Source organism: Lontra canadensis, unplaced genomic scaffold (assembly GCF_010015895.1).
Source record: "Lontra canadensis isolate GAN:19392208 unplaced genomic scaffold, GSC_riverotter_1.0 scaffold153, whole genome shotgun sequence".
NCBI lineage: Eukaryota > Metazoa > Chordata > Mammalia > Carnivora > Mustelidae > Lontra > Lontra canadensis.
In genome coordinates, this window is record NW_022631147.1 from 962,792 (window position 1) to 989,589 (window position 26,798).

A 26,798-nucleotide genomic window follows, 5' to 3' on the forward strand; every position below is an offset into this window, starting at 1 on the left:
GGGTCTGGGTTCTAGTGGTTTAAGTCAGGTCTTTGATTACAGCAGTCATGGGGTGCCTGGGTGGCTCAGTCAGTTGAGCTTCCCAACTCTTGATTTGGGCTCAGGTCATGATCTTAGGGTCTGTGTGGGGCTCTGCGTTGAGTGCAGAGTCTGTGATCCCCCTCCCACCAATGTTCTCTCTCTAAAATAAATGAATCTTTAAAAAAATGCATAGAGGGGTGGCTGGGTGGCAGAGTTGGTTAAGTGTCAGACCCTTGGTTTTGGCTTAGGTCATGATCTCAGGGTGATGAGATCAAACCCCGCATTGGGCTCTATGCTCAGCACAGAGTCTGCTTGGAGTCTCTCTCTCCCTGTTCCTCTGCCCCCCATGTGTGTGTGTGGGTGTGCATGCACGCTGTCTTTCTCAAATCTTAAAAAAAAAAAAAAATACAGTCATACTGGCTTGCACACAGTTTGTGATTTGATAGTTTAGGATTGGTAGAGCAAGTCTTGATGAACAGTTATTTGATAAGTGAGCAGATTTACCCAGTTGAACAATTATACTAAGGGGCTGATTGAGCAGTCTGTTGTATAGTTAAATGAATTTTTGAGAAGTTTCTAAAGCTAATAATAAAATTATTTACTGGTTAGTATTCTAAACCTTCCTGGGCATGAATTCCCTGGAACAAATGATAAAATAGGGGCCTTAGATCTTAGTCCTCATAATTAAGCAGTTCTCAATAACATCTATAAAGGCAGACACATTTTAACCAAAGATTTTCTGTCTTCTCCACTGGGTATTTTACCATTTCCTTGACCTTTATTTTCCGGCTGTGGAAGGTATTACCATTGTGGATCTGTGTGGCATTTTGTCTACTAGTCTACTGACTTCAAATAATATTTACATTTGTAGTTTATGTTTTGCTGCTTTCTTGAATGCATCCTTATTTTCAGTTGAACCAAAAGGGTCTCTTGTCCTCAAAGTGGTACTTTCGCTTTTTCCTCTCTTTTTTTTTTAAAGATTTTATTTATTTATTTGACAGACAGAGATCACAAGTAGGCAGAAAGGCAGGCAGAGAGAGAGGAGGAAGCAGGCTCCCAGCTGAGCAGAGAGCCCGATGCGGGGCTCGATCCCAGGACTCTGGGATCATGACCTGAGCCGAAGGCAGAGGCTTAACCCACTGAGCCACCCAGGCGCCCCCGCTTTTTCCTCTCTTGACTATTCTCTTTTATCTTCTCAAAATTCTTTTTTTTCATGCAGTCTTTTCTGAGCTCCACATTTCCCTGCCTTTAAACTAGTTATACCTTATTTCTGTTTTAGTCATTTACATGGCTTTGTTTTCCAACCTCATTAGGTTGGAAGCCCATGGATGACAGAGACTATATCCTACTCCTCTATTTATGAATCTTTTCAGTAGAGGTACCTGAGTGGCTCAGTCGGTTAAGCGTCTGCCTTCAGCGCAAGTCCCAGGGTCCTGGGATTGAGTTCTGTATTGGGCTCCTTGCTCAGTGGGAAGCTGCTTTTCCCTCTGCCTGCTGTTCCTTCTGATTGTGTGGTCTCTGTCTCTCCCTCTTGCTCTCTCTCTCTGACAAATAAATATCTTTTTTTAATAAAATAATCTTTTTAGTAAACATTTGTTAACTTACTGTATTGAACTGAGTTGTGCTAAAACAAGTAAATGCCCAAGTGAATTCTTTTCATGTTAGACTGATCTTAAAGGTCTTTCATCTTTATCACTATGGTTCTTTGTCTTTCCAAAGGCAAAATATATATTCTAGAGAATTACCATTTTAGGTTGCACTGTGGATAGATCATCAGAGTCGGATATCATTGTATATTTATCATTGTATAAGTATATTGTATAAGTATACATTGTATAATGTATACATATCATTGTATAAGTTTAACTTAGTCTTTTCACAGATGGACCTCACTGAATGTAGGAGAAGAATACTTAAAAGGTGCCTTTGTACTTCAGAGCATTGACCTTTAAGTTTAAATATAGTAATTTGTTGGTAGAAAATCTTAGAGAATTAAATCTTACGCCTTTTGAAAAAAAAGATTATTTATTTGTCAGAGTGAGAGAGAGAGCACAAAGCGGGGGGAGCAGCAGGCAGAGGGAGAAGCAGGCTCCCGACTGAGTAAGGAGCCCTGTGTATGACTTGATCCCAGGACCCTGGGAACACAACCTGAGCCGAAGGCAGATGCTTAACTCACTGAGCCACCCATGTGTCCCAATTTTATGCCTTTTTAAAGGCAGCTTTAGTTTTAGTCTTTTAATCTTTGACAGTGTCATGTTGCTCTTCATAATTGATTTTGATGAGGGTTAGAATATGAACAGAAACAGAACATAGCATGTATTTAACACTTGTATGTGATCATCTTAATATAGATGCTATTTAGTGTTGAAAGAGAGGTCTTTGGATACTGAAGTTTAGTGCTGGCTAATGGGAAGTTATTTCTGCTCATGACAGTGTAGTTCTTTAGAGTTAATATTGGAAGAAAAAAACTATTTTATATACTGTGCCCAGGATAGGCTTTCTAAACCATTGTTTTGTGGCATAGCCATGAACTGGCACATGTACCCTAGAGAATGCATTTTTTATTCTGTGTTACAGCCAGTGTTTGACTCTACCATTTTATTCCTACTTGTTATCTTCTGCCTAACCCGGGGAGCTGTATTTATTTCCACCTACTCTTTGTAGATCTCTTAATTAGCAACTCCATAATGCTTGAACACAATAGCTAATTATGGGCTAGTATTTTAAATGTTTATTTTTTGAGAATTAGAGATAATACTTGATAAATTAACAGATGAAGAATACTTTGTACTTCGGAACGAATATTCTTTTATAAATATTCACAAATTTTCCTGACCTACTGGGATGGATAGAAGTATTTATTTTTACTGGGATATGTGTTTCAGACCACTGACCACATTATACCTCACAGCATACACTGGACTACCAGAGATGGAATTACAGTTGACTCTTGAGTACTGAAAGGGTTAAGGGTGTGTCAACTTTCTGAAAATCTGTGTATAACTTTTGACTTCCCCCAGAACTTAACTGCTGGTAGCCCACTGTTGATTGGAAGCCTTACTAATAACATAAAAAGTTGATTAACACATATTTTATATGTTCTGTGCATTATATACAGTATTATATGCTATTACTATATAAGCTAGAGAAAGGAAAAGAAATGTTACTAAGAAAAGTATAAGGAAGAGAAAATACATTTATGAGACTGTACTGTAAAACATTCATGTGTAAGTGGATCTGTGCTATTCAAACCTGTGTTGTTCAGTGTCAGCTGTATTGTTGGCAGAATTTAACAGAATGCAAGCCTATATATAAGCAAGGATTTCACTGTGCACTACATTTCTAAGATATGTAACTACATCTGCTTTTTAAGTCACTTTTTTGTTAATACAAAAAATAGTGCACAGTGAAATCCTTGCTTATGTATAGGCTTGCATTCTGTTAAATTGAGATTAATTTTTTTAGAAGTGCTGTTTTGGGTAGAAAGGGCCCTTGTAAAAGATGAGAAGAGAAAATGTGGACAAGCAGCTTTAACACTTTGCAGGGTCCCGGTATGCATGAGTTTCAGTTACCTTGGGTTAGTTAAATAACTAATGGTTCAAATTTCACTTACTGGGTTATGTTTACTGTGTATAATTGCATAAAGCGCACACTTTTGTGCTAGCTCTTCAGTCTACAGTCTGCATATCTACTGTGCAAATCAAATAGTAGATATGCATCAGGATTAGTGTCCAGTCTTGTCACTTCTTTCAAAGTCTGTCATGACTGGTTATCATACATCTGTCATTCATTTAATGCATAAGACAGTGAAGTATATGGTTGTGTGGTTTCCCAGTGATATACCCATGTGACGTTTTACAAAAATGGATAATCGGAAGGGGGAATTGGCTAATAAAGATAAAAATAAAAGCAAAGAAATGAAACTGATAATGCTGCATTTGCAAATCCGACCAAGCATAAATGGCTGTAGAAGAAATACCTAATTGGGACTGGGAATGTTGACCCTGCTCTCACTTAGATTCTAGATGTGCAGCCAGGGGAACATGGTGAAGGCACACTGGTCAACATAAAGGAATAAAGTGACAAAAAGGATGAAGATGTCCAGAGAAGTTGATGCAGGCAAAAAAAAAAAAAAATCACATTAAAGGAAATCTTAGAGATATTTCATGAGGTGACAGCACAAAGAGTAAGATGTTGAAAGCTGATCCAAACTTAGAGTATGGACAGCTTCCCAAGGCCGAGAAGAGTTGCTCACCTTGTATCATAAATTATACAACAAGAAGCAAGCACTGGGGCGCCCGGCTGGGGTGCAGTTGGTAAAGCAGGCAATTCTTGATCTCAGGGTCATGCGTTCAAGCCGCACACTGGGTGTGGAGCCTCCTTTAAAAAAATAGTAGGTACTGCTCAAATTACTCCGGGTAAGTTTTTTATAAATAAATAATTCTCAATGTTTCTGTTTTTAAAATATAGCATACTAAATACTAGTCTTACTGTTTTTAAAATTGTCTTACACATTTATAACTGACAGAGTTTTTAATATTTTAACAAGTTTAAAAGTCACAAAATAGCCATTTCCCTCGTTGGTTATTAAGAATGCTTTACATGATTTTGGCTTGCATAGTCATTTTTACTATCCTGCACCACTGGAAAGCAAAGTCTGCCTGTATGTATTGTGGCCTTTTGGTCAAATGTGTTACCCACAAAATTAGGCACTCTTATAATTAGAAAACAATGAGAGTGGAAAGAATATAGCATGAACTTTGGAACTTGTATGGACCTGAGTTGAACTTTTGACTGGTATTTTCTAGGTGTGTGACCCTGAGCAAATCATTTAGCCTTAGGTTCCTCATCTGTCAAATGGTAGCTGCTCAATGAGTACTTTCTAAGTTTTTTGAATGAATGATTACCATTTAGCCATGGCACTGTAACCACTTATTAATAAGAAGTGTGAAGTATCTGATAAAATATTCTTTTCTGATGTGGACACATAATACCGTAGTAGGTATATAGATCCTTCCTTATCATATCTTTAGATCAGAGTTTCTCTGACTGACTGTTGACATATTAACCAGATAGTTCTTTGTTTTGGAGAACTGCCTTTGCATTGTAGGATATGTAACAGCATCCTGCCCCCTACCTATTAGTTGCCAGTAACATTTCCCCCTACTTGTGACAAGTAAAGACAACTATAGATATTGCCAGATGTCCCCTAGGTGGGGGAGCAAAATTGCCCCTAGTTGAGAACAACTGCTTTAGACTTCGTGTTTTCTTAATTTCTTTCCTTTCCTGTCTCCCTTCTTTAGCGTTGCCTTCTCTCTGTTGCCAGAGTAAGTTTGAGAACACAAATGTTAATTGTGTTCAGCTTGGCCCAACCTCATCATTTAAATGCTCAGCTTTGCCTACTGTGACAAAACCTAAAACCCCTTAATATGAAAAGCCTTTAGCACTTTTGTTCCTCTCTCCTGTTTTTGTTTTTGAAAGCGTTTTATTGAGGGAGGATTTACACAGATAACATTTTATTGAGGGATAATTTAAACATACCCAAATCTTAAATATATAGCATCATGACACTACCTATATACGATCACCACAGATCAAGATTCAGATTATTTTAATCATTTCAGAAATTTCTCTTATGCCTTTTTCAAGTCAGTAACCTCTCTGTGCCTTGCCTTTATATTCCCAGAGAGAGCCATTATTCTGATTTGTACCACAATGGATTGTTTTGCTTGTTGCTGAACTTACTATGAGTGGAATCATACAATATATACTCTTTTTATGATTGGCATATTTTTGTTACTTACCCATACTCTTTTGTATGTTGGTAGTTCTTTTTAATTACTGAGTAATCTGTTATATTCTGTTACGTAAATATATCACACTTGTTTTTATCCGTTTTCTTATTGATAGTTGGATTATTTCTGGTTTTTTACTTTTATGAAGAATGCTGCTGTGGATCCCTGTGTCTTTTAAAAATTAATTTTTATTGTAAAATATATAGTATAAAGTTTGCCATTTTAGCCATTTTTCAGTGTACAACTTAGTGACACTAATTACATTCACAGCCATCACCGTTTCCAAAAATTTTCAACATCCCATACAGAATTCTGTACCTATTGAAATAGAATTTACCATTCCCTCCTTCCAGTTCAGCCCCTGGTACCCACTCTCTACTTCTAGTGTCTGTGAATTTGCCTATTCCAGATTTTTCATATAAATGGTATTGTACGATATTTGCCCTTTTGTGTGTGGCATAATGTTCTCAGTGTTTATCCATGTGGTAGTATACACCAGAACCTTTTTATGACTGACTGCTATATTCTGTGTATGTGTATGCCACATTTTATGTATTTATTTGTTGATGGGCATTTGGATTGTGTCTGTACTTAAACTTTTTTTTTTTTTTTTTTAAGATTTTATTTATTTATTTCTTAGAATGAGAACGAGAGAACTACATGCACATGCATGAGCGTGCTGATACGGGGGTTGATTTCAGGACCCTGGGATCATGACCTTAGCTGAAGGCAGATGCTTAACTGACTGAGCCATCCAGGCGCCCTTGTACTTAACCTTTTGTAGTCTAACGTCACATTGACTTGTTGCTGCAGCAGCCATGCTAAACTATGTGTTCTTTGTGCTTTTTCTTTTCCTCTTTGTTTTTGGATATACACTCTTGCCTTTCCCTGTTATGTCTTTCCCCTGCCATGCCTGACTCCGGAATCTCTTACACATTTTTCAGCTCTTGATTCAGATGTTACCTTTCTAGGAAACTTCCCAGCAGTGTCAAAGTTAACTGTTTTCTCTTTTCTCTTTGTATCAGACCTCTTTCATACAGTTCACTAGCTCCTTTCTGTATTTACTTACATGCATATCTTCTCCCCTAGGTTGTGATACTAACTTTAATGTTCGCAGTACCTAACCCATCATTATAATAATAGAGACTATCATTTATATATTGCCTTCTGAGTCCTGGGTCCTATGATAGTTTCTTTTTATTTATTGTCTTTATTAAAACAGATCTGCATTGTAGGTACGGTATTAAAATCATTTCACAGATAAGGAAACTGATGCTTTGGTTAAATGTAGTCTTCTTATCAGAGATGACAATTTATCGTAACAGTTTATCCGACTTCAGATTCTTAATCCATTATGCAAGCCACCTTTCCTAAAAAATGTTTAACTAAATGAATAAACATGTTTTTTGGCAACTAGTTGGTGTTTGACTCAGACCATACATCCTGCATTCTGAATGTACTTGTTTTCTTTCGATAAATGCATATTGGCTCCCAACAGCAGTGTCATTGTTTTTCTTAACCTCCTTATGATTGGAAAGTTGAACCATTCATCTCTCTTTTCTGTAGAAAGTAGGAGTACCCATGGAAAGAGACACGCTATCCTCATTTTTTCTTATCTAAGTCATAAAGTGTGCGAAATACCCTTTCTTTTGCCATGGAGTCTGGCTTACCTTTTCCTATCAGTAGTCTTCTATGGATCCAAATGTATTATTAGCCCGATACTCAAAACTACTGTAAGTAATCCCATTGACATTTCAGACCATTCCTGCAACTTAATTGAGTTTTACTTATGTTGGTATAGGAAATATTTAACTAGTTCTGCTTTATGTACTCATTTATTTATAGTTTTATTAGAAACTGCTGGCATAATTTATTTATAAGAAAATCAAGACTGAATCCTTGTTTCTTTTACTCTGTGAAGATCATGTAAATGTTGAACATGGATAACTATTTAAGCTATTTTACATTTTATATATAAATTTATATTTATATATATTTAAATTTATATTTTATACAAACTCAGTCTGCTAATCCTATTGTCTATCCTATTGTCTATTTTATGTTTAATTAGGCACTTCTAAAAAATTTTTGTTGAAAAAATTTTAAAGCGTTAATTAATTGAGCTGTAGTGAAGTATATAACATACTACACAGAGCCGTTTTGGGGGGTCATGGGGAAGATCACATAGACACTTACAATCTCACTTAGGAAATGATACACTAAAAAGTAAAATTATGTCAAACGAGAAATAAAACAGTATAAGTCAGTAAAACAGCTGTAAATCATATATATTCATTGTCAAATGGGGGCTACGGACTTTTAACTGCTGGAAGAGTTGAGAAGAGGAGGCAGTTGCTGTGGGTTAGGTAGGGCCATATACATTCTCTGGTGAAAATTGCTTCTGGATTGAGAGAGGATTGAAAAACTAAAATATTACAGTGGTCTGTAGCCCTCTGTAGGGCCACAGTACATACAAATACACAGTATATTGTGTTAATAAAATTGCCTGGAGACGGAAGAAGCAATCTAAAAATGTTTGGTGGGGGAGGGGAAGGTGACAATCATGAAAGAATTGTTGAGAAACTGGGCACTGAAGGACAGGTAAGTTTTAGGGAAGTAAGGAATGGAGGGTATATTTGTTTTTTAAACATTTTTAAAATTTAAATTTCAATTAACATAAAATGTATTATTGGTTTCAGAGGTACAGGCCTGTGATTAATCAGTCTTCTATAATACCCAGTGTTCATTACATTGCATGCCCTCCTTTAATGTCCATTACCCAGTTACTCCATCCCTCCACCCCCCCCCCTTTCCAGCAACCCTCAGTTTGTTTCCTATGATTGAGTCTCTTATGTTTTGTCTCCTTCTCTGGTTTTGTCTTGTTTTATTTTTAGAGGGTGGGTTTTTTTTTTTTCTTAAGGTTTTATTCGTTTATTTGAGAGAGGGAGAGAACACGAGTGGGGGAGAGAAGCAGACTTCCCACTGAGTGGAGAGCCCAATGTGGGGCTCCATCCCAGGACCCTGAGATCATGACCTGAGCTGAAGGCAGGCATTCAACCAACTGAGTCATCCAGGTACTACAGAGGATGTTTTGTTATTTATTTATTTATTTATTTTTATTATTTATTTGACAGAGAGATCACAAGTAGGCAGAGAGGCAGGCAGAGAGAGAGGGAAGCAGGTTACCTGCTGAGCAGAGAGCCCAATGTGGGACTCGATCCCAGAACCCTGAGATCATGACCTGAGCCGAAGGCAGAGGTTTAACCCACTGAGCCACCCAGCTGCCTCCAGAGAATGTTTTATAAGTAAGAATAGTAGAGAAGCAGAGTCAAGATAGATTTCTTGGAGAGCATGATTTTTTAACAGTTGAGATTGGGTATGTAACATGTTTCAAGTGCTGCTTAATACTAAGCCCCTAGTTATCTTGGAACATAAAGAATAGGAAAATGAAATCTTAGGATTTCTTTTTAAACATGTTCAAATTCAAGTGTTGTGATAGATTACTTCCTGTGCCTACATGTTCATCCTTACCAGTTTTCTGACTGGAGGTAGAAAGTCATTCATTTCTTCATGCAGTCATTTTAGCCGGTATTGTTTATCTAGCAGACTCTTAGTAGATTCGGAATTCCAGTTCTCTTGTGCTGTCATCTTCACTGAGTGGCAGAATCTCAGAATTTTAGAGAAGAGGGAAGATGGTAGAGATTGTTTAGTTTTAAACTTCTTTTAGATAGAAATGAGAAAATTGAGGCTCAGGTTGAGAGACCTATATACGGGTCCATTGATATTAGTGGCAAAATCACACTCAACTACTTAGGTCTCCTGACTGCTGGTCTATTGCCCTTCTCACAGTATCATTCTGTCTATACTAGTTTGAAGTGAAGCTTCATCTGGAGACAAATGTTTATTTTAGTGGTGCATCCCTTAAGGTCTGACCGGATTGTCATTTCTTCATTTCGTCAAGAATGTGGAAAGATAGTGAGTGTGGGAGTTTTTACTTTTTTTCTTTACTAGTTTTAACCTTGGGCAACTTATTTAAACCTCTTTGCCTGATGTTCTTTATATGTTAAATGGGGATAAGAATACTTATCTAATAATAGGCGACTGTCAGGATTAAGTTAGATGACCTATATAAAACCCTTTCTTTTATGCTTGGCATATCTTAAGAATTGAGTAAATGTTTTTTTTTCTTTTGTTTTCTTTTTTTTCCTCCCCTTTTTTCCCCTTATCATATTGTATTATAAATATTTATTTTATATGTACCAGGTGGGGTTCTTAGAGATTTTTCCCCTCAGCAATTTCTTGACTATGTGAATATAATCTTAACACAAAAAAATGAACCATTCAAGCTACCCCAGGAATTTGCTACTGGAACAAACATGGGAATGCTCTTGTATTTCATTTGTCTGCCAGTGAGAAGCATTGAGTAACTTTCGTTCCTTTTTAATATTCATAACTCTGCAATAAACTGACAATACTTCCTATATTGTTACTTGTTTGAAGCCTTGCTTTGACCTTAAGAGAGAATTATTTCATTATAATTTTATAGGTTAGTGTATTGACTATTTCATTTGGCTCCTGGTCTCTGTCCCTGACTTTCTGTGATTGCCTTATAGATCTCTGAGGAACATGAGTGCAATGAGGAAGCTTCTCAGGAAGATGAGGGGTTTATGGGCATGTCCCCTCTTTTACAAGCCCATCATGCTATGGAAAGAATGGAAGAATTTGTTTGTAAGGTAAGATAGCAGTTTCTTATCATTTCTATGCTATATATTTAACCCTTCCCAAACAGGAACTTTTAAGGAGATTTGCAGTCTCTTAGCTTTTGGTTTACTGTGGACATTATCTGTGGCAAAATGGAGACAGAAACAGTTTCATGACTTTAACCCTGTTTAAGACAAAATACATTTGTTTGCCTGAAGTAGCCATGATAAAGTTGTGATAAAACTGGAATATTCATTCAGGAAACAAGTGTTTCCTGATGTAAATTAACAGAATGAAAGTTGGGGGTGGTTGATCCCTAGAGAAACTAAAATGCCATGTCCAAGTCCCTTGAATCTCTTATGCTACTCGACTGGGATGGCAAATGTACTAATCTTTCTAAGGATACTGTTGGTAGTCAGACTAATCTTTAGATAAAGATTTCCCAGTTTTCATGCAGATCTAGTATTTCTAGTTCAGCTGGCATGTTTTCTGTCTCTTAAGGTTTTTTTCCTAATGCATTATCTGATTCTTTAGGTCATATTGTGGTTTTTTTTTCTTCTTTGAAAATGGTAACTGGAATTGGGGTTGCTTTCTTAGAAGAGTCAGAGACACTGGTAAATTTATAACTACTTGATAATCTGATCAATAGCGACCCTGTCAGGAATTATCCAAAATCATAAGTCAGTCTGTGTTAGTATGTGTAAATAAATTTATTTGTTAAACATTTCTGGAGAGCTCTTGATTATTTAGAGAGAAATTTGTGTGACCCGTGGCTTTTTTTAAATAGGTTTCATGGAACCAAGACTTTCTATGCATGTGGTCTTAGGTGCTGAAAACCAAGTTAGGTTTTCCTACATTCACAGTGGTGGTAGAAATAATTGGGGGCCAGTTGACTTTAGAATACTGTACTTTGGACCAGAGGATGAGAAAACATTATAATCTGAGTATAGACATCCCTTCTAAGAGAAAGGGGATGGGTAGAGAGTAGTTGGGGAAAGGTTTAAGCATTTATAGGTCTACTTAGAGCCCAGGAAATTTTCAGTGTTTAAAAATTGGTTAAGAAAAAGCAAAACAATAGATTCTTTCTAGTGATTTCTGTCTCAGAAGAATTAACACACAAGGATATAAAGGATATATTTTGTTTTTCATAAAGCAAATTTGGTGTTAAATCTCTTGAAGTTGAATATTTAGTGTCTGGGCCATTAGGGATTTTTAATATTTATAGATCAGTGGGGTACTGTAGTTAACTTGACTGCCTTTTTATCCTCCTTTTCCGAACTAACAATAAAAAGTAAAGCAAATAAAACTTCGAACGTAACACGAATGGGAGAATAAATAGGGCATTTATTTGCTCCAAGCTGTAATTTACTGAAGAAAAATGAGTGGAGCGCAAAAATTATTACGATTCTCTTATCATCCTCTAGCACTTTGTGAAAGTGGCCTGGAGAGGCTTCCTGTGGTGACGCGCGTTCTCCAAGCTTGCTCCGCCTGCCGCGGTCATGCAACTGAGCGTACTTGACAGCTCGATGGGTCTAGTGACACACAAAATTTTTTTCTTAGGTTGCAAGGAAGTAAACAATTTAAAACAAAGTGTCCTGTGGCCTTGCTGGTATACGCTCCCTTTTGGAAAAGCTTTTCTTACAGGAAAAGGGGAAATAAAGTCATTTAGTCTTTATAGAGTGTCCAATTTGATCATGCTCTTTTTTTCCAGCCTTCAATTAAAAAGAAATGTTTTGTGCATTAATGGTCTAATACAAATCCAGTGAACTACTGCTCAAATGTTTTGATTTATGCATTGCCTTTGTCAAGCTTATAAATAAATATGTATTTGGCCAAGCTGTGATCCTATTCTTTTTTCCTTGGGGAGTAAAAGACATTGCCTGCTTGGGATGACATTTGGGTTGACTCCAAGCTGAGGATTGAGGGTGCAGTGTCTGTTGAATATGACACTAACTTCAGTGTAATTATGAGAGCATAGTTCCTTGGCTCAGTTTAGACTGCTAGAATGTTTAGAAACAATGGAGAAAAATCACTTTGACGTTATGTGCAAATATAACTAGTAAGAATCTTAGCATATTCTTTCTGACTGCAAAAAAGGGAGCATCTTGGCTGTGTGGGTAACACAATAGCACTTTTCATATGGTCAGAGCAGAGCTGTTTGCAGATTGTGAACTGCCTTGAGGATGTAAGGATTGATTTCTCTTTTCCTTTCCCTCTTAGAGAATAAAATTCTCCCAAAGTAAAACAGAGTAGCATCTTGTAAAGTTAATGTTAACAATAGCTATCTTTTTTCAAGTCCAAATTAGAGAAAATAAATTCAGTATCTAAGAGTATTCTCTGTCTCTCCAGAAAGTCCTTTGGAAGATCTCAAACAGCTACTTTTACAAGTGGTAAAACTATTATTACCAGTAGACATTAAATATCTAGATTAGTCTTTTGGCATTATTGTATTTCATTGCATTGTGTGTTATGAACAAGCATGGAATGGCCAGATTATCCTAACTACGGGCCTCAGGGTTTGAGTTAGAAGGTGAGAGAGGAAGTGGGGAGGCTAGAGAGAATGAGTTTTAGTAGTGTTAAGAGGGCCACTTCTCTTAAATTGTTAGTTCTCGCTTTCTTTGGAGTTAAACAGAGGATCGGTTCTTTTACAAGCATACTTCAGTAAGAAGGATTAAGGAGAGCAGAGATCAGGAAGATGTGAAGCAGAAGGATTGGGCTCAGCAGCTGGCAGTCATTTTGCATCACATAGAAGAAAGAGAGCCAAGATTGTATAGCCTAGCTGCGTTGTTTGTTTGTTGCCAGAACCCTGAGGGGTAGGAGTGGGGTCATTGTCTCAACCTGAATACTATAGGTAGAGCATATACCTGGCATTTTCCCTTTATCTTTCTGATTAGCAGAAACAAGGTAGTTAGGATTAAGTGATCCTTCTGGTGTGAGCTCTCTGGGCTGAGAGACATTAAAAGAAGCAGAGTGCAGGGGTTGACAGGCTTTTAAGGACAGATACCAAATTCTTGATCTCTTTTCTGTTAGAGTCCAAGGGGGAGGGACAGTGAAGAATGGGAGAAGAAGGGGTGGTGGTGATGAGACTTTTGAAGGGCCCTTAATGTTTGAGTTTCTTTGCCATCTCTCCAGCATGAGGAGGGTGGGTTAGTCACTAACTCTTAGGTAGATAATAGCCTCTGGGGATGGTCTGGGTTACCTTCCACCTGTGGGGTGGATGTTGGAGTTTGCTGATTCCCTTACAAGGGCTCTGGGTTATTTCATCTGATCCTTACGAAGTAACCAAAGTATCATCCCATTTTTTATAAATGAGGAAACTGGGGCTTGGTGATTTTCTCATTAAAGCTCCTTTAACTAGTTAATGATAGAGATCCAAGATTTTGACTCCTGTGCACTTTTTTTTTTTACTTCATCATGTTTGTTGTGGTAGGAAGAGAAGGGAAAGGGAGAGAATATAGCAGAAGGCACACAAGTGCTTCTATATACAGGTTTGGCTCTTGAATGATGCAGGGGTTAAAGGTACTGACCCCTTGGCAGTTGAAAATCCATGCATAATTTTTGGCTCTTCCAGAACTTAATTATTAATAGCCTACTATTGATTGGGAACCTTACCAATAGCATAAAAAGTCAACACATATTTTGTATATGTATTAGGAAGTATATTCTTAAAATAAGCTAGAGAAAAAAATGTTAGTAACATTATAAGAGAAAATTCATTTACAGGACTGTACTGTAAAAAATCTGCACGTAAGTCGACCCGCACATTTCAAAACCACGTTCAAGGTTCAGCTGTACTTTTTTTTCACCAACAGAAATATTAAGTATAAAAACAGTCATATTTAATTACTATCACAGGGGCTTTTCAGAGGTAAAGTCTGTTGTGGATGATGAAGAAAGGCAAGTCAGTACAGGTGGACCCTACCTTTACCCAGACTGAAACGAAGCTTGAAACCATTCTTTTAGGGCAACTAGTGTTGCTACATTGACAAAACCACAAAGATATTTAATACTCTTCTTCCAGGTATGGGAAGGTCGGTGGCGAGTAATCCCTCATGATGTACTACCAGACTGGCTCAAGGATAACGATTTCCTTTTACATGGACATCGGCCCCCAATGCCTTCTTTCCGGGCCTGTTTTAAGAGCATTTTCAGAATACACACAGAGACAGGCAACATCTGGACACATCTTTTAGGTATGTAATATCAGTGGTGCAAGGAATTAGTGATTCACTTACTTTTTTTTTTTTTTTCCTCCCCATGTATTTGAGGATATGGATAAAACAAATGTATTTGGGATTTGCCATTTTGTTTTCTGGATGTCTAATGATGCAGATTCTTACTGGTTTATTCTGTAGTTATCCTAGTTTGCACTCTGATTTTATTACAGCTAAGTCATCATTTTCTCTATGGGATTTTTCAGACTTGAACCAGGCCTAGGGAAAGGTGCTGTACAAAATGTGGTATGTCTTGGTGAACACTGTGAGAAAGGTGCTTATTTAGTAGAAATAAGCTGATTTTTCAGAATCATTACTTAGCATGATGAAAATTAAATTTCAGTTTTACTTGTAGTAGAATGTGGTCTCTAATATTTTTTTCCATCCTGATTGCATATTAAAGAAAGAATACAGGGAGGGGCACCTGGGTGGCTCAGTTGTTAAGGGTCCGCCCTTGGTTGTGGTAATGATCCCAAGGTCCCGGGCTTGAGCCCTGCAACGGGCTCCCTGCTCAGCAGGAAGCTTGCTTCTCCGTGTCCACTCTCCTTGCTTGTGTTTGCTCTCTCACTGTCTCTCCCTGTCTGTCAAATAAATGAAATTTAAAAAAAAAAAAAAAAAAAAGAATACAATGGGGGAAGAATAGTCTTTTCAGCAAATAGTATTTGGGAAAACTGAGTAATTACATGTAAGAGTCCAGTTGGATCCCTGCCTCATTACAAAGTTAATTCAAAATGGATCAAAGAGACCTAAACTTAAGAACTAAAACTGTAAAATTATTAGGTAAAAACATAGATGTCAATCTCTGTGACCTTAGATTAGGTGATAATTTCTTAGAATTGACACGTAAGTTTAGTATAGACAACCAAAGAAAAAATAGATAAATTGGACCCCCACTTTAAAAAAAAAGATTATTTATTTATTTATTCAACACAGAGACAGTGAGAGAGGGAATAAAATAAACAGGGGAAGTGGGAGAGAGAGAAGCAGGCTTCCTGCTAAGCAGGGAGCCCGACACAGGGCTCGAGCCCAGGACCCTGGCATCATCACCCGAGCTGAAGGCAGATGCCCAACAACTGAGCCACCCATGTGCCCCTAAATTGGACTTTCTTAAAATTAAAAACTTTTGTATGTCAAAGGATATTATCAAGAAAGCGGAAAGATAATCCACAAAATCAAGAAAGCGGAAAGATAATCCACAAAATGGGAGAAAATGTTTGCAAATCATCTATTTGATGAGGATCTAAGAATTTTGACAACTAAACAATGAAAGGACAACCCAGTTTAAAAAATGGGTAAAGCATCTGAACAGACATTTCTCCAAAGATCTACAAGTGGCCAATAAAACACATGAAAAGATGCTCAAGTGTCAACTCTATTTCAGTTTTTAAAAAGGGGGAAAAAAAGGGATGCTCAACATCATTAGTCATTTTGAGAAATGCAAATCAAATACTTTGAAAAATGTAATGAGATACCACCTTCCACTTGCTAAAATGGCTATAATCAAGAAAATGGAAAATAACAAGTTTTGGCAAGGATGTAGAAAGATGACAACTCTCATACTTTGCTGGTAGGAGTGTAAAATCGTACAGCCTTTATGGAAAACAATTTTGACAGTTCCTTAGAAAGTTAAACAGAGGTATAAGTAGTTCTGCTCCTTAATTATGTACTCAAGAGAATTGAAAACATGTTCACACAAAAACATGTATACAAATGTTTTCAGCAACATTCTTTATAATATTTAAAAAGTAGAAACAACCCAAGCATCTTTCAGCTGGTGAATGGGTAAGTAAAATGTGGTATATCCATGCAAATGAAGTATATTTGGTCATAAAAAGAGATGAAGTACTGATGATATGTGTTACAACATGGGTGAGCCTTGAAATATTATGCTAAGTGGAACAAGCCAGACACAAAAGGCCACATACTATGTAATCCATATACACGAAATGCCCAGAATGTGAAAAGCCACAGAGATAGAAAGATTAGTGTCATCTAGGGCTAGGTGCAGAGTAGGGAGTGGGAGATGAATGTAGTAATTATGGGCTTCTTTTTGGGGTGATGAAAATATGCTGAAATTAAATAATAGTGATGGTTGCACAAACCTGTGAGTATATGAAATCTTTTCTGGTTTACCCCCATTCGACTTGCCTTTATTTTCACACATTTGATTTCTGTTGTGTCCCCAGATGCCTTCCTACCTGCTAGTGTAGTGAGGGTGGAATAGAGCAGCAAATATAGTTCATTGCTGACTTCTAACTCGGGGGTAAAGTTTTATTAAATAGAACAATTACTTAGCACATGTTTAACATCTTAATTTCTGTGCCTTCCTTGTGTTAAGTGACCTTTTTTTTTTTTTTTTAAAGAATTTTTAAAGGTTTTATTTATTTATTTGACAGAGGGAGAGAGATCACAAGCAGGCAGAGAGGCAGGCAGAGAGAGAGGGGGAGGCAGGCTCCCCGCGGAGCAGAGAGCCAGATGCGGGGCTCGATCCCAGGACCCTGAGATCATGACCTGAGCCGAAGGCAAGAGGCTTAACCCACTGAGCCACCCAGGTGCCCCATGACCTTTTCCTAAGTAGTAAGAACATGTATTTTAGTGTGAAGAAGACCAGCTTATTTATTTGTTTTTAAGATTTTTATTTATCTATTTGACAGAGAGAGGCTCAGTGAGAGAGGGAATACAAGCAGGGGGAGTGGGAGAGGGAGAAGCAGGCCTCCTGTGGAGCAAGAAGCCCAATGTGGGCTCAGTCCCAGGACTCTGGGATCATGACCTGAGCCAAAGGCAGACGCTTACCAACTGAGCCAGCCAGGTGCCCTAGAAGAGCAGTTTAAAAACTGATTATGAAATAGAATGAATAGGCATTTTATTGTCCTTAACTCTTGAATCTATTGGGTCAACCAGTGAGAACCAGAGAAGCATAGTGTTCCTTGACAGCTACTGGTGGAGGAAAGCTGTATTTCTTTTTCTTCCTTCCTTCCTTCCTTCCTTCCTTCCTTTCTTTCTTTTGTTTTCTTTCTTCTTTCTTTCTTTCTCTCTCTCTTTTTTTTTTTTTATGATTTTTATTTGACTGAGAGAGAGAGAACACGAGCGGGGAGGAGAGGGAGAAGTAGGCTCCCTGCCAATGCAGGACTCAGTCCAGGACCCTGGGACCATAACCTGAGCAGAAAGCAGATGCTTAACCAACTGAGCCATCCAGGCACCCCGAAAGCTGTATTTCTTGACAGGGTTTGGAGGCATTTGAATTCATTGCAAAAGCAAACAGAAAATGGTCTTTGAAAGCTGGGCTCCAGCATATGTGCCAAAAACTTTCTAAATGAAATTTTATCCTAGACCTAGAGGTAGAAGTGGACAAATTTAGCCTTCTAAGAAGTAGTAGCATTGTCTGGTTTCTTTTTGGATTATGCTCTTAGATAAATAAAGTACTATTCCTATACAAAAACACTTGGTTTTTGAAGCTGAGGAATATATGGTACGAGCAGTGTTTGAAGTAGACCAGAATTTTGGATATGCTTTAGTTATTTGGAAAATCTTTCTCATGGAGCTTTTGATTCAGATATTGTGATTGTGAAGGACTGAGAACTTGACAAGGATCCTCTTTTTTCTCTCTCTACTCTTTTTGTAGGTTGTGTATTCTTCCTGTGCCTGGGGATCTTTTATATGTTTCGTCCAAACATCTCCTTTGTGGCCCCTCTGCAAGAGAAGGTGGTCTTTGGATTATTCTTCTTGGGGGCCATTCTCTGCCTTTCTTTTTCATGGCTCTTCCACACAGTCTACTGCCACTCAGAAGGGGTCTCCCGGCTCTTCTCTAAGTAAGTATTTGAAAGTCTACATTGTAATCAAGTATTTGAGTCAGTGGTTAGGGAAGAACATCTAGCAGAATTGCCAGAATTCTTGATACTGTCTGATGGGAACTTAAATTTTTTTTTTTTTAATTAAAGCAAGCATTCCTGTTTGCCTCTTGTCTGTTAACTGCTAGCTCATGTCATAGGGGAGTAATTGGAACCTGTCTGTAGTGGGCTGTACTTTTTAATATCACATGACTTTCTTTCCTTTTTTAGACTGGATTACTCTGGTATTGCTCTTCTGATTATGGGAAGTTTTGTTCCATGGCTTTATTATTCTTTCTACTGTAATCCACAACCTTGCTTCATCTACTTGATTGTCATCTGTGTGCTGGGCATTGCGGCCATTATAGTTTCCCAGTGGGACATGTTTGCTACCCCTCAGTATCGAGGAGTACGAGCAGGTAAGAGATGTGGGGGTTTTACATTGCGCGTTTGTTAATTTACCAGTCATTTATTAAAGGTCTACTTGCCAAGTCCTCTGCTATGTACTTGTGATGCAAAGATAAATAAGTCATAGTTCCTGTTCTTCAGGGGCTTTTAATATGGTAGTATTCATTAGTTGTCTTAAAGTGCATGGAGTTGAGGGGCATGGTGAGCTTTATGAGTCAATGTATATATATTTGTAATTCACTTGAGTTTATGACTATATACTGTCCATAAGGCAATGTCTTTGTAACCTTTGTTAAAAATGATTACTCTTTATCAGCTTGGAGTGTACTTTTTTAAGTGATTAGTTCTTTTGTTGGCATTATTTTTTTGTTTTGCATTTTTATTCGAAAATGTGTACTGCTTAGGTAAATAAAACTTCATACTGATTGTATTCTACTAACGTAAGTACCATACATCTCTTCTAATACAGGGATAAGGAAGCTTTTTATATTTAGAATCATGCCTGTCTCGATGGAGATTGTTTGGAAAGCCAAAAACATCTGGTTGAGCCTTCCTCTAGCAGTGGGGAGTTCACAGGGACGTGTTTTTGTTTCCTACTGGACTGGGACTCCTTGTAGCCAGGACTATGTCTTTCAGTGTTCTATCCTCACTATCAAACCTGGTGTCTCCTGAGAATTAACAAGTAGTAGTAAAAGGAGTATTTTTTTCTTGTGACCTTTAAAAAAACCAAACAAAAACCCCAGCCCAAACCCCAAAACCATTTTGTATTAAAATCCAAGCCATGATACATCTGCAGTTTCCTACAAGGTTAGAAGTTAGAATTTAACTTCTTGTTAATGACCACTGTTCACAACAGTCTACCCACTGACCCTTTTAAGTAGAGAAGCAGTGGTCAGGGGTGACTTTCAGCAGTACTTAACTGTGGGCTAAGCCTGCTTCAACCCAGGAGATGAGAGTACAGCTGAACATTCTGCTGTAATACATATCAGAAGAACCAAGCTCCTGAGCTTTTGACTTCCAGAATGGTAGGCAAAACCACTAGAGCCTCTGTTTAGCATGTAGAGGAAAAAAACAAGTGAAACAGGATTGTGATGGTTTTTCCTTAGTGAGGAGTAAAAGTAGGAAAAGGTTTTTATTTAGGCCTGGTTGATTCCCTTTTGTGAGATGAGCATTGCCATTTTCCTCTTCTCTTGTAGATGCCTATTATTTATCATGTGTATGTGCATACATATATTGTTGCATACCAGCAACTTCTTTGGTAATGTCCAAAACAAGTAATAGGCTTTTTGTCTTGTGTTTAGAGAGTTAAAGGTCATTTTTAACTCTCTCTGTCAAAATGTAGGAGCAGTTACTGGCTCCTGGATGTGAGATGTTCCCGTGGTATTTCAGCTGACACAGATTTGTGTATATACTCATAAATTCACACCACATATATTACTCAGCTTTTACAGACTGTTACTTAACATTCCATTTGTGACAGTCTGATTTTTATTTCATTGTAGTTCACTGAAAAATAAAAAAATGCTAATCCAGATTCACTTAGTTGATCTTATAACCTAAGTCATATCCAGAAGTTTGAAAAACACTGCTGTAGATGATTTTGAAGGCAGTACGGCTGTGGTGGAATGATTCTGATAGATTTCTGTACCAGATTGGTATTTTTGGGTCTGGGAGCTTTCAGGAGCAGTTGTGACCTCCTCTCTGACCTCCTCAGTTCCCACCCCTGCTTTCCATTCCACTTCAGTGCCAGGAATCCCTGTTGCTTCAGAGGGGAGACGAAATTGCTCTGTATTGCAGTCTCTGTCTACAAAGTGGAAGCATTGAGGAAAGTTTAAACAAACTCCCAGAGCTGTCTGTACCTGAAGCACTTAGCAACACATTTCTAAACCCATTGAGGACTGCTGACTTGTTAAGCTGAGCCTCTCTCAGCAGGAGGCTCCTTTCCTTTTTGTAAATGGATCTGTCTTTTAGAACACAGCTGTTGCTGTCTGTTGTGGCAGTATCCCAGAGTTTGAAGAACCACCTTTTTCCTGTCAAACAAGAAGCATCATACTTGAAATATTGTTTATAGAATTACTAGTGTTACATTGTAATATTTCTTCTTCCTTATTTCTCTTCTGCATTTTTACTTTATTTTATTCTTGTGATTGCCAGGAGTATTTTTGGGCCTTGGCCTGAGTGGAATCATTCCTACCTTGCACTATGTCATCTCAGAGGGATTCCTGAAGGCTGCCACCATAGGGCAGATCGGCTGGCTGATGCTGATGGCCAGCCTCTATATCACAGGCGCCGCCCTCTATGCTGCCCGCATCCCTGAACGCTTTTTTCCTGGCAAGTGTGATATCTGGGTAAGTATGACCAGGGGGAGTTAGTATGTATACATACATATCTGATAGTATATTACTGGCAGACCAGGAAGTGAAATAATTGAAGTTGTTTTAGACTCAAAATTGAGAGACCCGTATTTTAGTTGTAACTCTTCCTCATTAGTTGTGTGTCTCTGAATGGTAAGTACAGTGAGGACTAATGTTTACTGAACACTTACTTGGTGGCTGGCATGGTACTGAGTGAGTGCTTTGCACAGGTTACCTCATTTAATACATTGGCCCTATAAGGTATGACAACTGTTATTAATGTTTTCATTTTATAGATTAGGAAATGAGGCTTAGGGAGATTAGGTAACTTGTCCAATGTTAGGACAAGTTACTGCTGGGTGAAAAAAGTAGAATTTGAATCAGCCTAGTCTAATATCAGAGTCTGTGCTCCTGTAGTACACTGAACTGGCAAGGAAGGCATTTAGTTTGTTTTGGTTTCCTCATTTAGAAAATGAGGGTGATTGACTAGATTGTTTATCAAAGCCCCCCCCCCTTTTTAAAGATTTTATTTATTTGACAGAGCGAGAGAGAGAGTATGAGCAAGGGTTAAGGGGCAAAGGGAGAGGGAGAAACAGACTCTCCGCTGAGCAGGGAGCCTGATACAGGGCTTGATCCCAGGACTCTGAGATCATGATCTGAGCTGAAGGCAGAGGCTAACCAACTGAGCCACCCAGGCACCCCTAGCAGAGTCCTTTCTGATACTAAAATTCGGTGATTTGTAACAAGAGATTTGTGTTTAGGTGTGTTTGGTAGCAAGAGAGGAGGGAGAGCTAACTAAATTGTGGTTAAGAGAGAGGGAAAGAGAAGGGGAAAGAAATATAAGGGTCCAATAGATGGAAAATTTTGTAATTGAAAATGGCCCGAAACATTTTCAGTAGGTGCAGGATTGAAGAGTTTTTTTTTTTTTTTTTTAAGATTTTATTTATTTATTTGACAGAGATCAGAAGTAGGCAGAGAGGCAGTCAGAGAGGGGGAAGCAGGCTCCGACCAAGCAGAGATCGGGGCTCGATCCCAGGACCCTGGGATCATGACCTGAGCCGAAGGCAGAGGCTTTAACCCAGAGCCACCCAGGCACCCTGAAGAGTTGTTTGATTTGAAGTCTGACCTTTAGAATTCTGTTCCTTGACCTGTTGCTGATTATTGTAAACTAAATTGATCATCCAGTCTTCAGAGTTTATTTTAGCCCTCCATAAAATGAATATAATGCTAATTTAGGCAACCTTTTCAGATTCAAATTAGTTAATTTATCTTTTGGAGATTGTCTTCTCATCATTTTGACATCAATTATGGAGGTAGCCCCCCACCCCCAACTTATTTTGAGAATGAATCCCCTTTGATTTCCTAGGAACCTTTTCCTGGGATGTGACTTGTGGCTCTTTCTAGTTTAACCTCTGAAGTTAATACCTTTCTCTTTATGAATACTGTTTTGCCACTGTGCTTTTTCATTTTGAGATGATAATGAGAGAATAGTATAATTTTTGAAGTAATGTTGATGCACTGAGCAATTGATAGATCCCTTTTAAAAAATGAACTAGCATTCAACAGAAGAGATTAAATCAGAAAAAAAGCTCATGTGCTTGTAGACCACTTCTGATTAGAGAAGGAATGAAAAGTCCCGACCTTCCTAGTGTTTTGATAAGGTATGTTGTTTGTGAAATTTCAGAGTCTTAAGAGCTGGAAAGACATAATGTTTTAACCTTCTACCTAATCCTGGAAATCCCTTTAGTTTTGAGAGAGAGCAACATTTAAATTGGCCATAGCTCTGGTGCTTTTTAATGCCGTGATAAAAGCTTTCTTCAGCAAACAGGAAAACCTCCCTGTGTCTAACTGTAGCCATGTAGTCTGTTAGCAAGAGTATGTGTATGCCATTGGCCTGAGTTCACCAGATACTCCTATGATATGTGTACACATCTTCATGGTTAGAATTTAGCAGTAGCACCTTGATTTCTTTGGGGACAGCTGGCCTTCAGTTCAGCAGAATGTGATATGCCTAATGGATGTTCAAGATCTGTGGACACCTTGAATTTGAGCTCTGTAACCTCCATTCCCTGCCCTGGCTCAACACAAACAACCTGAAGACTCTTTAGCAGACTTTAATAATGAATGGGTTTCTCCCCCACCCCCCTCCAGTTTCACTCTCACCAGCTGTTTCACATCTTTGTGGTTGCTGGCGCTTTCGTTCACTTCCATGGCGTCTCAAACCTCCAGGAGTTCCGTTTCATGATTGGTGGAGGCTGCAGTGAAGAGGATGCACTGTGACACCTTCCAGAAGCTGGGGACTGTGACCCTGAACAGGGCCTGCAGCGTCTGCAGGCCTCCCTTACCGGCCATTGATGCCAGTGCCAGAGGAGCCCCCAAACTTTGGCAGCCTCGTGGGCTTTGTGATGCCCCTGGGGCTCCACCTGGTACACGACTGAGAAGAGAAAAACAAAATAAATCATACCTCAAAGGATGGAGTGCATCAATTTGGAGAAAAGGAGAAATGGCCCAAACCCTGACTTACAATTGGGATCTACTGATTGAGGGCTCTGCACGACCTTGGCAAACTGGCTTCTGATCCGTGTCACATTTCTTTGTAGAAGATGGGAACACAGTTTAGCTGGTGGTTCGTTCTTCTCCCTTTCTCGCTCCTTAAATCAATTTAAAAACCAGTTTAGGTGAACATTTATATCCTATTAAAGGGTGGGAATGTGATTTTAGATGCTCTTTTGGGAGAACAAAGAAATTAATGTAAATAAGATTTCTAACTCACTGTTTAAATAAGAATTTATATAAACGTTTAAAACATAGGGGTAGGGGAGGGAGGGGAATTTTGTACAGAATGAAACATGCAAGTACCACACACTGTTTCAATTTTTGCACAAAGTGACTGTAGGAGGATCAGGTGATGGCCCCAGAATGTATAATGCCTTGGTGCACCAGGGTGCCTTCTAAAGGCTGGCATACCTTGGACCCTGTGGGGCAGAAAGTACAGCCCTAGCCCAGTGATCACATGACCACTCTCATGTCTGAGAGCCTTAGGGAGTCCCAAGGTGGAGGGAAGCTGTATGTGTTTTCTCAGTGGAAGCAGCATGTGAATGGCTGACAGGATGTGTTAGATAAAGGCTCTAGTTAACGTATCATTTGAGAGAGTGATTTGTTTTCTATGCTGAGAGTGACCCCTTCTAAAGAGTAAAGCCATTTACTTGGGAAAGTCAATTATGCCAGCAAAGGGGTAGTGGAGACAGTAGGAGGAGCTCTGGAAATGTTAGCCCAGGGGCTGATCAGATTACTTCATGGCATCCTATTCAGTTTTATGGTGATTTTTATCTGCAGGGATGTGACAGTTTTCTGTATCTTTGCTGTGGAGCTCAGGAACGCCCCAGAATCCTTCTGTTAAAGTCACTGCCCTAACTACCCTTCCTCGTTTTGGGAATACAAATGGACTTTTTACCTGGCATCACAGTTCCTGGCATGGAGCCAGCCACAAAAGAGATTCCAGCTTGTCCAGGTGCCTCCTGAGCTCATGTACATAGGTTGGGAGAAGGCTTCCTCTGGATCAGGAAAGGTGAATTTCACCTCTAGCACCACTGTCTTACGTAGTCGTGACACACATATCAGCTGTCTTTGAACAAGAAAGCCAGTCCAGTACCTACCATGGAGTCATCAGTATTCCCCAAACCCCATTTTTTTGGGATAGCATGGTGGGAAGTTGTTAAAGAAATTGGTATGTTATTGCCAGGGAGTCTGGTACAGCCATATCTTTAAAGAGCTGCTAGGAGTAGAAAAAAGTTTCCTCATGCCCCAGAGGTATCCTGTTATGGTGTCAGGGAGAGTGGTAGGGGAAGGATTTGGTTCACAGAATTCTAATCTTGGCTCATAGGCAAACCACCAAAATAGCACTTGAGTCTTGGGTTACTTGCTGTCACCCAAGGCTTCAGGTGATTGAGTTACATCTTGGGGATTGTGGGTTTTAGAACTAAACATTGAAGCCCTAAGTGTGGGGGCTGGCACCCTCCAGTAGGCGTTTGGCGTATGGGAAGAGTCTGGTATCCAGCAGAGCGTTGTCTTGTTGGTAATCTCCTTTGTCTCCCCTTCCAGTCTCCAGCAAAAGCTGGGAACTGGGAAGAAGGACTCCACTGTAGAACTGGGGAAGGACTTAAGAGTATTTTGGTTCTGGGTAAGGTCACTGCCTTGGGTACCAAGGGACCCAACGAGAGACTTGAGTAGGTGAACTGGTGTGGTGCCTGACACAATAAAGAACAGTATTCCTCCCTTTGAGGGAATAGTCCAGCAGGGCAGTGGCCATCTGGAAGGAGGGACACTTAGTCTCATGGAAGCAACAGCACATATCAGAAGCCAGACTTGCTCTTCGGTCATGCACTTTGGGATACAGGGTATAAGATGCAGCCCTGTAACACCACCAATAGAAGTAGAAGTTTCTGGGCCCAGTCATCCCACACCCCAAAGGAGGAGCTAAATCTGGTTCAACATAGCACAAACTGTTAGGAAAAATGAAATTAACATCGATGATGTGTCATCCAGTAAAAATCTCCCTCTTTAGGGTGTGTGTGCGAGTGCGTGTGTGTGCGCCCATTTATGTGTGTGTGTCTACGTGCAACTCACTACCAACAGCCTCACTGTGCACTTGGTCTTCACAGTGCTCGCTGAGAACTCTCACCAGGTTGGCGCCTGAATGCCTTACTCTCAGCATCAGAGGCTTGCTTGCTCTGTGCAGATTTTTAATTTTCTTCGTTGGCCCTAGGCTGGTTAGGACCTCTACAGCTTCATTCTTCAACCATTAAATAGTGGCCTTTTTCAGTATTTTCCCCCTTCCCCTTTATAAATTGCTGAAGCCACAAAGCACATTTTTTGGGGATCATAGAAGGTTGGGGTTTCAGAAAGGCCTCTGTGTGATGGTTCCATTCACCATGGGATTTCCCTTAAACTTGCTGTATTCTCAACTTCTAATAAAAAGAACCAAATGGAATATGAACTTTGGTCGTGTACTGTTTTATTGACTCAACTTACCTGCCTTGAAGTCTTAATTTAGACACCGAAGCTTAAGAAATTATCAGAGACTTCCCAGTCTGAATGCACAAATCAAAGTTATTTATGCCCAACTCACTTTTCCTGACCTTTCTTAAGCTTTCATTACAACTGGGATGAGGTTTAGAATGGAGGGGAGAGCTAACCCCAAGGGGTAGTTAATTTATGATTAAAGTTTATCAAAATAATACCCAACATAATGGATGCTTTATGTGAAAGTTTCTGTTGAAGGACTTGGTATCTCAGATACTCATAACCACCTCCCTGTGAACTAACTAGTTATCACTCATTTCTGGGTTTGGAGACTGAAGCTCAGAAAGGCCAAGTATGACTCTTGTGCTACACTCTTCACAATAAGACAGTTCGGATTAAATCTCATGTGTTGACCTAAAGGTTTGGGGGTTTGTTAACCGTTTGTGTAATTTTAAG

The 26,798-nt window shown here is 39.0% G+C and overlaps 1 protein-coding gene across 4 annotated transcripts in view; it reads left to right on the top strand.

The window, feature by feature from the left end:
- Positions 1-26,316, top strand: part of ADIPOR2 (adiponectin receptor 2) — a 98,416-nt gene extending 72,100 nt beyond the window's left edge. For all 4 annotated transcript variants that reach the window (XM_032844514.1, XM_032844513.1, XM_032844515.1 and 1 more), the window contains 6 exons: positions 10,430-10,549; positions 14,539-14,710; positions 18,354-18,540; positions 18,790-18,977; positions 21,121-21,314; positions 23,472-26,316. In XM_032844514.1, coding sequence (XP_032700405.1) covers positions 10,430-10,549; positions 14,539-14,710; positions 18,354-18,540; positions 18,790-18,977; positions 21,121-21,314; positions 23,472-23,600 — 990 coding nt within the window. In that variant the 3' untranslated portion in view covers positions 23,601-26,316. The remainder of the gene's footprint in view (positions 1-10,429; positions 10,550-14,538; positions 14,711-18,353; positions 18,541-18,789; positions 18,978-21,120; positions 21,315-23,471) is intronic.
- Positions 26,317-26,798: the final 482 nt, after the last annotated feature.